Here is a 14,377-nt window from a genome sequence, read left to right as displayed (position 1 = left end):
GGATCAAGACCCACATTGGGCTCCTTGCACAGCAAGGACCCTGCTTCTCCCTCTGCCTGCTGCCCCCGCCCCTGCATGTGCTGCCTCTGTCTGTCTCTCTGTCTCTCTCTCTCTCTGACAAATAATATAAATAAAATCTTTAGGAAAAAAAAAAAAAAAGAAAGAAAGAAAGTGCAGATTCCATAAAAGAACATCATATTGCCAGGTACGTCCTAAACTGGAAAGAGCAAAGCAGAACATATATTCCCCATTCTAGGTACTACACATCTATTTCTGCAATCCAAGATTATCCTGAGGTTTCATAGCTATGCCACACATGCTGATTCAAACTGGGCTTTATGTTGACTAAACTATGAAGTTTTAGTTGTTAATTTACTCCATATATATTTATGGAGTGCTACTACAAGAATATTATAATATTAGGGACAGTAAGAAAAATCAGTGAGATATAACTGAAACACATAAGACCCTGGGCCCAAGCCCCAGTTTATCCAGATGTAGCTGTGTGGCAAGAATACTACTTAGAGCAACTCAATTTCCCTAACAGAGTAACTATCTTGCTTGCTGGTCTCAATTCCAAAGCATATGGATGGGCCTTCAGCCAGCAATTTAGAAATACCAGCATTCCAGGTTATCTAGCTCCTTTCCAATTACCTACTGAGAGAAGAAATGTTTAGGGAAAATAGGTCCAAGGCCTTATAAACTCAATCCTTGGTTAATCTTGAATCGCCAGAAAGCTACATATTAGCAACCCACCACACAACACCCTTCTGGTCACCTTCAGTGAGTTGCATTTAATGCTTTGTCCTAATCTTTAACAGAAGATTGTTGTAAGATGTAACCATGTGAAACACAACTACAGTGGTTATGTTTTAAAATTGAGGATATTGTCCATTTTATGTCTCAGAATCCCTTTTACTCTTTGTTTTTTTTTCTGAGGAATGGGATATTTCTACATTTCTAAAGGTAGAAATAATCAGAATGGTTTTATACATTTTTTAAAATAGGTTTTTGAGAAAGATAATTCTAAAAGAAATGAGGAAAAATGCTATTTGATATATGCACAAGAGGCTAGAAATATTTGTATTTTCTGTTTCAATAACTGAAAAGGGGTCCATGAGAGTAAGACAGATAATTCTCATTCTCATTCTCTTTAAGTGACTCTTAATCTCACAAAACAAACTGAGGGTTGCTGGGGGGAGGGGGGGTTGGAAGAAGGGGGGTGGGGTTATGGACATTGGGGAGGGTATGTGCTATGCTGAGTGCTGTGAAGTGTGTAAACCTGGCAATTCACAGACCTGTACCCCTGGGGATAAAAATATATGTTTATAAGAAATAAAAATTTAAAAAAATATTTATTGTTAATTAAGTTAAAGATTTTTCAATTGTCTTTATGTTTCCTCTTCCCAAATAATCAGCCTCAGTAACTTATTTTCCCCAGTGAAAAAGATTCTAAGATCAGATGATCCTAAAAACTATCTTGAGAACTTGTTTTAAAAATTTGTATTTTTACATAAACTCACTGTGTAACCGGGAAGTGGACCACAGAACACATTTTGAGAACACTCTTCCAGGACCGATTTTTGGATCACTTTAATTAACTCTGCCACTCATCCCTGGGCTCTCTGCTGTCTCTCTAGATCCCTTTTAAAGCCTGGTGGCCAAAGGTAAGTAAAATATTCTTACCAAGGGTCCTACTAAAGCACAGAAGATAAAAGGATTATGTTCCTGCTCTTATATAGCACACCACATTCAGTTTTATACATTCTAGTGTTGACAGGCATGCTCACAAAAGCAGGGCTTCGCTATGACTGTCAGATTGAGGTCAGCCACTTATTTTGACTCCCCTGAGAAATGAGAGCTTAAAATGCATGAGAACAGGTCCAAATCACAATCAAATGAAACTGTGAATAGCATTGCATGGGGCTTTTTCCTCAACTGAACCAGTTGCAATCATTTTTTTTTTTAAATAACTTATTCTACTTTTAAAATAAAGAATTTTCCCTTGAAGAGAAAACCTGCCAATCTCCTTGAATAAAATAACATCCAGAAAGTAAGATTATTTTGTGATAATTTTTATGAAGAATTTTAATTCTAATAATACTATTTATGGGATATCTTCAGACAAGTAGCCTGTTGGCATAATGGACTCACAGAATAGATTTATAAACAATCATAATATTATAGGCAAGAGTAAAGAAACTTTATTTCTTGCTCTCCAGCTCACCATTTCATAGAGAGATAAATCATTCCATGACACAATGACTGATGTTATACCATAAAGCTCTCCACGTGGACCATCTATATGATTTAGAAAAAAAAAAAAAAAAAAACAGATTTAAAACTAAAAATATCTGAGGAGTTTGAAGCGGCGGGGGGTGGGAGGTTGGGGGAACCAGGTGGTGGGTATTAGAGAGGGCACGGATTGCATGGAGCACTGGGTGTGGTGCAAAAGCAAGGAATACTGTTATGCTGAAAATAAAAAAATAAAATAAACAATGACTCTTGGAACAATAAAAAAATAAAATTTAATTAAAAAAAAAAAAAAGAAGAGCATCCAGCTCTTGATCTCAGGGTCATGAGTTTAAGCCCCAGGATAAGTGTAGAGATTATTTAAATAAATAAACTTAAAAAAAAAAAAAAACTAAAAGTGACCAATTACAATATGTCAACTTAAAGTTCATAACAAATATCTTCATAAAATGTTCAGATACTCATTCAAGTTTCCAAGCTCAGTTTAAAGTCACCACTTCCTAACTATTGCTTACTATAAAAATTCCAGCCCTTTATTCTATCATGTATAAATTGACTCTAGAAAAAAGGCATTATCAAATGAACAAATTGAGATATCTAAAGAAGAAGTTCAGGGTCTGAAAAATGAGTGATTTACTCAGAAAATTTCCAGATGTAAATTTTATAAATTTCCAGATTCAAGGGAAATCAAGCTAAGACCAATTGGGGCATAATTCATTCTCTTATGTTATTTGCATTCTCTATCTGTAATTTTTAATTTTATGCTGTTTCCAGTTACTAGCTCTTAATCATAATGAACTCTTGGTCTATACAGAGGAATTAATATTTCCTTATGAACTACATATACTAAATTGTTAATAACTTCTCTATACTTTGACAGTGACTAGTTTAAGTTTCTGACCTGTAAGCAAAGATTTTCAAAAGCTTCTTTTCATTCTCTTCTCTTTCTTTTTGAGTTCTATACATTATATGGACTTCAGTAGTTTTATGATAGTTGAGATTTGCTAACATATCACAATCTATATTCTCTGACATGTCATATCTGTATCTATCAGTAAGTGTGCTTCCCAGCCTGAGTTAGACATAATTCAATAAAAAAAAAAAACTTTTACATACATATTTATTTAAACTAAGTCAAAATCAATTGACAAATTAGGTAAATAATGGTACTCACTCATTCATCAAACTAGGGCCTAGAGAAGAATATACAAACACAAACAACTCCTCAATGACTCACCATGGTTAGGTTTCCTAAGCAACACTAGAGCACCTTATTTCAAAGAAAATTAAAATGGTGTTTGATCCTGTGGACATTTTCCATATAAAAGCATATAGGTTTTTACATCAACTATACTTTAATTACAAATTTTTTAGGGCCACCTAGGTGGCTCACTTGGTTAAGTGTCTGACCCTTGATTTCAGCTCAGGTCAAGATCTCAGGGCTGCGAGATGGATCCACGCCCAGCATAAATCATACCCAAGATTCTCTCTGCCCCTTTCCCTTTGGTCCTCTTCCCCTTTCTCTCTCTCTCTCAATCTCTCTTTCTCTTTCTATTCTCTATCCCACTCTCTCTCTTCCCCATCCCATAAAAAAATTTTTAAGCACATGAGCAATGATTAATAGTACAGACTCTGTCAGATTTCCTAGGTCCATATCCTGACTCTACCACTCACTAGTTATATAACCTTGGATAAATTACTTAACAATGTCTCAATTTCCATATCTGTAACAGGATATAAAATACTATCTGCTTCAGAGAATTATTTTAAGGAGCAAAATATTTTAAGAAGTTAGGTAGGCCATTTGTACAAACTCACAGAATTAGTAAGTGGAGAGATAAATCTGGGGCCCGTCAATGGCATCTCCAAAGAAAATGTTCTTAATCAGTCCAATACAATAGTGAATAAAGTGCTAAATAAAGAGATAACCTTACAACTTTTCAAAACTATAAATTTGTCTCATCCAAGAATTCTTAACCTACTCCTGGAAGCCTAGCAGTGTAGTTAAAATTTGAATCTGCCAGGATCTGTGGAGGGGTTATTTCCCTGGACACCACAGAAGTGTGTATAATTGAATCCACAGATTACAGAGGTTCATGGGTAGAAGGGAGGGCCACATCTGTAATAGGCTCTAGATGGTGCCTGGAACCATGTCAACAGTGACAACTGCAGCTTGCCCAAATACCTCTGAAAGATGCTGGTATCAGTTTAGCCTCAGCAGGTATTTTTTCCTGCAGTGGCTGCACAGCTCTTGAAAGTACAGCTTATCCCATCCTGTTAGCCTAATGATTAGTTAGCTCTAATGTAATGATCCCAGTGATAAATGTCCTATTATTTATGGGAAATACTGACCTGCTCTGGGTTGGTCTTTTTAAATTGTGAAGCTCCAATAAAATGTCTCTATTCACCTGGCTAGGCTCAATTACTAATGAGAAACGCTGGATTTTTATGAATTCCCTGACACACACACACTGCAAAACCCCAATGTCAGCCCATTGTGCTTCTTCTGATGAATCCCAGAAGTGTCTTAATTCAGGGCCTACCAATGACTCACTTCTAATCTTTATCAGCAGAACCATTTTTCCATTCTTTTCTGAAACCATTTCTTGGTAACAACTGACTTGGTAAATTTTGCCCTCTACCACTCAGATAAGTGACTAAAATAATGTTCTTTGTCTCTGAATATTATTGGCTATCTGTGGTATCTATTTTAGTGAAGGGTGGTATAGGCTTAGCTCCTCTTGAACTGGAAAACTAAATTCTGGATTTTATAATCCTAGATACTTAATGCTAAAGGGGAACTATATAGAAGCCTGCAGGAGCATTTAGACAGCTTGAGGGATAAAATGGAATATAGTAATGCTTCAGAAGAATTGTGGTTCATGTGGCTTCCAAATATATTCACAAGGAGAACTTCTTGCTGGCAGATGCTGGGCACAGAAGAAGCTGTTCATCTCTCTAGCACTGCTAAGGAAATGATGGTCTCTTCTAGAAAAGGGACTGTATACATACAATATGGCAGTTATTGTCCTGGTCTATGACCTAGACAAAATATCTACATCTGAATTATAGCTAGATAATAATAGTTCATTAGGATGGTTTTTCGACATATAAAAAAATCAAAAAGTAAGTTTGGGTCAAAAGAGTGGAAGAGATTATTATATTTATTGAATTCCAGAAATTAATCCCTGCCTCTACATCATTTAATACTAGTAACCCCTGGGTCTACATTTCCAATTACAGTGTATCTCATAAACTAATGAAAACCATTTATAATGACCTTTGACTTATAAGTCAAACTTTAAAAAGAAACAATCATGTTTGTTTGTGTTTGTTTTTGTAAGCTATTTGACAAAATAAATAGCCCTTTCATCTGTGGAATGCAAGCAAACAAGTTCTAAGTAAGGGTTACAAGAAGAATAATATTTGTCTTCTTCAGACAGGGAACCTTACTGAAGCCAAGTGAGTAAGGTAAAAATCTTGGTACCATGTTCAACCACTGTGTGAAGTGCCATCTCTCAATCATAATATAAAAGGATTTCTATCTGTCCTACAAGACCTGCAATTAATCATCCCATAACAACCTATCAAAAGTAATACATTCCTCATGAGTCCAGAGTCTCAATTATTATAATTCCCTTTTAGCAAAGCTTCTAATACTGCCTTTTACTTTGCTGCAGTTTATGGGGAAAGCAGTGCAGAGTTACAGATCAGCTACTGTAATTAGAAACAGAATTCAAAAGGAATTAAGAGCGCTTGTTTGTTGTTGGGTTTTGTTGAGGTTATCCAAGAGATCATTCAAGCCAAATGATTTCTTGAGGCTGTTCACCTATATTTAGGCCCTCTTAACCATTTTTTTCTAAATTTCTTGGACTCAATATAATGAATTAATGATGTACCACCAGCTAGGTGGAGAATATGTTTTAAACATAAATATAACCCCCAATAGGTATGAAATAGTTAAATAGAAAATGCCATCAAGGCAACAACTGGATGCTTTTTTATCACAACTACCACAGATTTAGAGTTTGGAGACTGTTTCTTATTAGCCCTCAACCCAAAGCCTAGGGTGCCTAAAATGTGCCTGCATCCAACGTTTCCACAAGCATTTGCTATTTACTATGCAGAAGAGCACATTCACAATGGAGAGAAACCACACCCTAAAGACTTCATATTTCATGGATTTGATTAAAAGCAACCAGTAGCAAATTAGGGGCACGTGGGTGGCTCAGTAGGTTAAGCCTCTGCCTTCAGCTCAGGTCATGACCTCAGGGTCCTGGGATGGAGTCCTACATTGGGCTCCCTGCTCAGCAGGGACCCCGCTTTCCCCTCTCTCTCTGCCTGCCTCTCTGCCTACTTGTGATCTCTCTCTCTCTCTCTCTCTCTCTGTCAAATAAATAAATAAAATCATAAAAAAGTATCAAATTAAATGGTTAATATTCAATGAAGGCTTACTATATGCCAGCTACTAATTCCAGGAACTAGTTCATTTAATCCTCCTACTATACATAACAAGTAGATACTACTATACCCAATTTTATAGATAGGTAAGCTGAGTCTTATAAAGGTTTAGAATTGTCATACAGCTAGTAAGCAGCAGAGGTAGAATTCTGATCAAGCAGTCTAACCCAGAAGCCCTAACTTCAGTCACTTTAAAAATATTTCTTTAATCTTCTCACAACATATTTTGTAAAAAGAAACTGAGCCTCAGAGAGAGGCTCAGTTAAATACCCAAATCCACAAAGCTACCAAGGGAAAAAACTAATATTCCTTACACTATATCATACTAGCTCTCTGTAGCTTAAAGACTAAGATGAGTGGCAGATATAAAAGCAGAAATCTCATTTCAATCCACATATCAGGGTTGCTATAAGAAAATGACCAGTGGAACCTGTCTGGTACAGCTGCTAACAGGAAAAAGAAAAGAATATGTAAATAACACAAAACATAAAACCAGTATATTTAAAGGAAGAGGATCTAAATTATGAAGACCCTGCAGTGTTAGAGTGTTTGTATATATGTTTGTGTGTGTATATACACATACACCCATGTGTGCAAACTCTTTGCTGTTCGGTTTTATTCCATTCTCAACTATACCCTTCATTTTGTTCATGAAATCTGGAGTGTTTCTCAGCTAGGGACAGTATCTACAACCAAAGAGTATTTAGCAATGTGTGAGAGCAGCTGTGAGGCCAGTCCTTGTGCCTGGGAGATCCTACTGGCATCTAGTGGGCATGGGTTAGGGACGCTAAACATCCTGAAGTATTGTGTCTGCACAATAAAGCACTTTCTCACCAAAAATGTCAATATTGTTCATCCAATATTAATAAGTATTTAAAGTCAACCTTTCCAATATTGTTAAGGAAAAAACACGTGATCCAGGTAGACTTAATCAACTTTTGTTGTCAAAATCCTGATGCTTCAAGTGGATAGAGGAGCTAAGTAGGGACATTATAGACAGCTTCCTAAACGAAGTATGTTCTTGTTTTAGATGCTACTATATCTTATAGGTACATAAATGTAAATTCTTGTTAATAATACTATAGTTAAATATGTAAGACCAAATTTTGAATGAAGACTTAAAGTAAGATCAGTCTAGATCATCAGGTATCTTCATACTTGGCCCAAAAGCCAATCCTACAAATAAGGTAGTTTCTACCATGAATACTATAAAGGTAAGTAAATATTAATCAAATTGTAGTCTTATATTAATGTTCATTCATTCACAAAATACCTTCTAAGTACCCATCATGCTAGACACTGTTCTAGTAGCTAGGAACTCAGTATGAATGAAACAGGAATATTTCTTGTCCTTTATGGAATTTTCAGTTTACTGTATTGGTTTACCCACTACACATATAAACAAATACATAAATAATATAATCTCAGTGATAGACTCTATGAAGAAAAAGTAAGGCAAGAAAGTGTATAGACTGTAATGGGAGAGATATCTTTTGTGAGGTGCTCAGGGAAGAAGGTGACATCTAAGCAGAATCTTGAGAAAACAACCATTAAAATGTCCGTAGGAAAAGTTTTACTGGCAGAGACAACAAGAAGGGCAAATTCAATAGGAAACAACAAAATTCGCATGTTTAAGAAATAGCAAACAGGTGAATGTGATTAGAATCGAATAGGCATAGAAGAGTGATGGACTGGTATCAGAGAAGCAGAGAGGCCAGAATGTATAGAGCTTTGTGAGTTTAGATAAAGAGTCTGGACTTCAGCTTAATGTGTTGAAACTGGATAGTTTTAAGCAAAGGAATACGTGATTAATTTTTTTTTTAAAGATTTTATTTATTTATTTGACAGAGAGAGATGACAAGCAGGCAGAGAGGCAGGCAGAGAGAGGAGGAAGCAGACTCCCTGCTGAGCAGAGAGCCCGATGCGGGGCTCGATCCCAGGACCCTGAGATCATGACCTGAGCCGAAGGCAGCGGTTTAACCCACTGAGCCACCCAGGTGCCCCCGTGATTAATTTTTTTAATCACGAGGGTAGTAAGAAAAAGCTGAGAACTAGTATACCATACAGCTTAGATACTAGGCCTGGGATAAGGTACACGAAAGCATATATAGCAATACATTTATTAAATTGTCTGAATGGGGTGAGTGCTAGTTAGAGAAATCTAATCAACTTTATTTTAAAACTACTTGGGCCCAAAACCCTTCTGCACAAACTTCTGACACACTGTTTCAGATGATTCGGATCATTAATTGACATCTTATTATTTTAAAGAAAAAGCGTTCTCCCCTCCACAGACTCTTCAAACTTCAAACCACTACCTTCAATGTTGACACACTTAGAAACAAGCCTATAATAACGCTAACTTTAAAGCAGCCTCTGCTGACTTTAGCTCACTGAAATAAACATAAAGGGGAAAATAAAATCCCAAAAAAATGTTCACACTAAAATACAAGATAATATTTAGTAATATATTTCAAATCTACTTGATTGGAAAGGTAGAAAACTAAAAGTTCAAAGCAAATGAGGCAAAGACAGACGTTTGTTAAAACAATCAAATTTAGAGAAGCAACGCTAACAATATTATTATGTAGTTAGCCTCAGACTTCCAACACGCAAGAGACTTTGGTTTATTTGGCACTTGTCTCATGAAATCTTGTTGGCACGTGTATTTATTCAAATAATTACGATTAGCCAACTTTATTGCTGGGTGCCTGTTAGGATACAAGAATGTAAACCTTTGTTGTCAGTCTAGAGAGATTAGTAACATTTATGAAAAAAGATAAGGTACCAGATATGGGCACTGAGCCGAGTGCATCTGCTGAGACCGACTGATTCTGACAGGGCGGTGACTTTATCCTTAACCTACAACACTAATAACTTACTCTCTGAGGCTGCTAAATAAATTGTCGAGTCAGTACATGGGAGTACAGAAAGCTAGGTGTGACTAGAAGTTTCATTTAAGGACTGCACAGGTATTGGAGTTCAGGGGTGCCTTTCAGAAAGGGTTGACTTACATAGGCAAATAATTCACTTATGACTTAAAAGTAGCAATTTCACATCTTTTCATAAATATTTGGGAGCAAATAGTGTGGTATCATAAAGACATGATTGAGAAGAAATCACTAAGTGTACCAGACACTGCACTCTTGAGGTAATGGGGACTCCCCTAACTCCAGAACCCGAATAAAAAAGATCTTCCTACAAACCATTTTTCCTGAACTTTGTGTTTCCCTACAAATGGTCTTAATATTTTTTCAAAACGTGGGGCGCCTGGGTGGCTCAGTGGGTTAAGCCACTGCCTTCGGCTCAGGTCATGATCTCAGGGTCCTGGGATCGGTGGGGCTCTCTACTCAGCAGGGAGCCTGCTTCCTCTTCTCTCTCTCTGCTTGCCTCTATGCCTACTTGTGATTTCTCTCTGTCAAATAAATAAATAAATAAAATCTTTAAAAAAATATATTTTTTCAAAAACGTTTAATTAAACGTGTTTTCCCCATTGCTTAAAGGGAATGAACAAAACGTCACAAGGCACATTTGGAAGGTGGTGACAGGGGATTCCCTGCTCCAGAACGTTGGAAGCCGCTAGTTTAAAACGGTCTGAAACGGATGGCTGTCCTCGGGTGGTATCTTCCGCGGCTGTGTCATTTCAGTCGAAAAAAAGACATAACTATTTGTGTCGCTTAAAACCTTAAATAGGGGAAAAGCCACTTGCTGTCATTTCTTTATCTCATTTTTGAGAGAGCGTTTGTACAAATACACTAAACCACTTTACCGGTAAAATGTTGGCGTGAGGAAGCCTCTCAGGCTTGCTCCTCCTCGTCCCCCGCGCAGCGTGCCCGTCACTCTCTCAGCCAGTTACAGGGGAGCGCGCCGGCGCATCCCGTGAGTCGACCTCAGCGGGGATTGTGGGAAGTGTAGTTTGGAGACCCCGCCCTCTTCGCCATTCCTCTAATGGCTGCTTCCGGGAAGGTAATGTAGGAACTCGTCTCCAAAGGATACTTAAGATTGCTTCAGTGTATTTGTAAAACAGGGTTAATATTTGCACCTCGCCGGGACAAAGCAGGGATTCTTTTTAAAATCTTAATCTCAAGTCCTGGCACGAACTTGTCTCGGGGTTTGATTTATTTTTAGATTTTCCTGGGCGGGCGAACTGACCAACTTTAAATCTAGTTCCCCTGCTTGAACAGACTGTTTTCTGTAGTTATTAAGACATTCCTCTCTCTTCCCTACGACCTCTTCGCTCTGCACTGACTATGCCTGCCTCTTTAATAATAATAATGCTGATGATGGTGATGGTGAATAATTCTTAAATCCTACCCTCTTCTGATTAATAGGCTCTGTCACGTGAAACCTCTTAGCCTCAGCGATCCGGAACTCCAGGAAGGAACGATTTCGAATTAAGAGAGGATTATACGTAAATCTTTTTTTTTTCTTTTTTTGGTAAGTTTTACTAATTCCCCACAACTTCACAGACTTACGTGTTGGCGTGACTTTTGCCAGATTTGTCTGCATTTCCTGGATGGGAGAAATTCTAAGGAAATGTAATTTTTACTCACTGGGATATTTTAAGTTTCCGAGTGTCTTGCATGTTTTCTCTTTGTTCTTAATATGTTCTGTTCGGTTTGCTTAGTTGAGTCACACGGTGTCGGCATGAAAGAGTGTGGAAAAATTGCTGGAGTCAAGGAATTAACATGAAAAGAAGATGAGCCTCAAATGACCATCCTTAAATACCTTTTATAAACTTAACCTGTTTTTTCTACCATAAAATGAGAATATGGGTCAGAAACTTAAATTTAAAAGGTGTGCGGGTTGTTATTTATGTATTCATACTGTCATTTGAAAAGGTGCAAATTTTTAATGATTCCTTTTTGTTTCCACGTTTTATTTCCAGAAACCTTGGAAATCCAGTCCTTGAGATCCAGATACCTGAAGATCCCAACATCATGACCTCAGTTTCAACACAGTTGCTCTTGGTCCTCATTTCACTGCTTTTGGTGCTGCCAGTTGTTGAAGCAGTAGAAGCTGGAGATGCAATCGCTCTCTTGCTAGGTGTGGCTCTCAGCATTACAGGCATTTGTGCTTGTTTGGGGGTATATGCACGAAAGAGGAATGGACAGATGTGATTGTGATGGGCCTTCTGCATCGAACCTTGCCCGGAAAACCTTTGTGTTACTGAGGTTAAAAACTGAGCTTTAAAGTCTAAAAGTTCCCAAGAAACATGGTATTTTCACATTCTTGTCTCCCTATAAATGGGAACAAATTAATATATGTTAAATGGGGGGAAAAAAACCCACAAAAAAATAGTGCACTGAAAAAAAGCAGTCTATAATTCATATATAGAAGGGTCAAAGAAGTTAGATGACTGAAATTTACACATTATTTCATAGTTTCTCAGAATTCTTAAAGTGCATGAAATAGGAACAAGGAAACCCTTGCCCAGAATCCTAGGAAATTGCCAGTTCCTCCATCATTGAGGAGTCTTCTTCATATTTTTATTAGATTTTTGTTTTGTTAATTCCCAACTTAATATTGTATTTAGAAATCAAATACAGTCAGAAATTAAAATTTTTATTTCTTTGGTGGAGGAGGTAATAAAAATGTATTCAATGTATCTGATGTTACAATTTAGAGAATATTTAATGTAAAAAAATACTTTATATGGACATTGAAATGGGGAAGAGATTTAATGTTAAAAAAAAACCTTTATATTAACTGAATAATATCTCCATAATGAGAAGTACTATATTAAATATAAACTATTATGTTTTAAGTTAATGTGTGATGTTCATTTCTGTTTATTTCAGGTTGTTTTTATCTTTGTATGGACTTTTATGCCAGCTAAGTGGCAGAATTCCTTACCTAAAGTGATCACACTAGCTTATAGTTACACTGTCAGTGATAAATGAGAAATGGGCAGTTTCGAGGTAGAAGTCCCTGATAGAGAATTCACAGATACAGAAGGAAAAGGTAATAGCTTACACTGATTTACACACTAACCAGACGAAACATACCATATCTGATCTCAAAATGTCCTCAAACTAGCAATATCATCTGCGGACTTGTTAGAAATGCAGAATCTCTGACCCCCTCCAGACCATTTGGATCATAATCTGCATTTGTTTCAAGAGCCCAGGGTAATCTGTGTGCATTTTCAAGTTTAAGAAGACTTTTTTACACTGTTTGAACTCAGTCACCTGAAGGACTTGAAAAAATTTTCAGATTCCCAAACCTTTCTCCTAGTTGCATTATGGTAATTTTAAGTTGGGGCCTGGAACTCTATGTTTAACAGAAGGCCCTCATGATTCTTTTGATTCTGTAGATATAAACCAGCAGAGAATAATCTGAGTAAATCAGACTATATGAGGGTCCTACTGGAAGCAGGCAATCAAGTTTTTTACTGAAATAATACATTATCCAATCTCTAGCTCTCCAGGTGACATTGGGAGTCTTAATTTTGATTGAAGAACAGGCAGCAGCAACCTAAAATTCTGTTTATAGTGCGGTCCTGCAGGTGAGCCCACCTGGCTTGCATGAAGGGGTTGGGTAGAGGGTACAATAAGTGAGGGACAGCTATACAAACAAACTGAATAGATCTGTTTTTGTTGTAGCTGTTTTATTTTTTCACAAGAGAATGCACTAACATTTTTTTGTTAGATAAGTTGGCAGTTACACATTGTGTAATTAGAACTTAATTTTATATGCCCCCCCCTTTTTTTTTCTGAAAGATGGAGAAAGGAAAGCAGATTGTAGAATAGTTTGTCTTAGCTCATAAACCAGCCCATTGATACTAGCATAGAGAGGCTGCTCCTTCTTTATACATCTGAACTTTTTCACTGGCATTGGGAGAAATAAAACTTAAAGCACACTCTAAATCACAGTGCCTTAGTCAGGTACTATTTTTAAAATGATCGAAATAAGGCTACAGGCAAACATTCTTTAATGAATGATGTATTTCCTGAAGTGCCTGGAAGGAACTAGAAAACTGCCATTTTCTTATTTTTCCCTTAAAAGTAGAGAATTATCATGAGGTAGTATTCAGGAATTCTGACAGATAGGTTGAGGAATACCTTCTCTATTTTTATATTCTTTTTTACCTAGGTTGCATTATATGGTTTATCCTTTCTGTTCTGAAAAGAACAGAAACTTAACAGTGGCTCTTAACCTTTTTAGGGTCACCACCTCCTTTGAGAATCTGATGAAAACTATGATCCTTTCCATGGAAAAATGCACATACATGCTGGGATTTTTAGATTAATTTCAAGTAGCTCACAGAGCTGAAGCCCAGGAAGAAATTCCGAATTTAAAATTTCTGTGCTTGTCTTTTTTTCTTTCTTTTTTTTTTTTTTTTTTTTGAGGTTCTTCCAAATTCTAGAATTTCTTGATTTGCTCTGATGGATAACATCTGCTGTGGAGCAGTTATAGGAGGAATGAGATTGACACATGTCCCTCAAGTGCCAGCATAATTAACAGATGTCTGGTAAATGCTCTGTACATGTTAGCTCAGTTAAGTTCACTTACGAAGACAAAAGACTAATAATTGAAATCAACAAGAAGTTCTGGTAACCCACCCATTCCTCTAACACCCAAAATCGGTGTGTTTCCTGCATCACTTCTTTCTGGCTGCTTTCAAGATTTTTTCTCCGTTCTTTGTTTTCAGAAGGTTGAC

The 14,377-nt window shown here is 36.9% G+C and overlaps 1 protein-coding gene across 1 annotated transcript; it reads left to right on the top strand.

Annotated features, from left to right (window-relative positions):
• The first annotated feature begins 10,631 nt into the window (after positions 1-10,631).
• SMIM30 (small integral membrane protein 30) lies at positions 10,632-12,481 on the top strand. Its single transcript, XM_044244580.1, has 3 exons — positions 10,632-10,680; positions 11,046-11,151; positions 11,603-12,481. The coding sequence occupies exon 3, from the start codon at positions 11,655-11,657 to the stop codon at positions 11,832-11,834; it is 180 nt and encodes a 59-aa protein (XP_044100515.1). The 5' UTR covers positions 10,632-10,680; positions 11,046-11,151; positions 11,603-11,654; the 3' UTR covers positions 11,835-12,481.
• The last annotated feature ends 1,896 nt before the right edge of the window (positions 12,482-14,377 follow it).

This window comes from Neovison vison, chromosome 4 (genome assembly GCF_020171115.1).
Source record: "Neovison vison isolate M4711 chromosome 4, ASM_NN_V1, whole genome shotgun sequence".
Lineage (NCBI taxonomy): Eukaryota > Metazoa > Chordata > Mammalia > Carnivora > Mustelidae > Neogale > Neogale vison.
The sequence above is the reverse complement of the archived record's forward strand: the minus strand, read 5'-3'. Positions and strand labels throughout refer to the sequence as shown.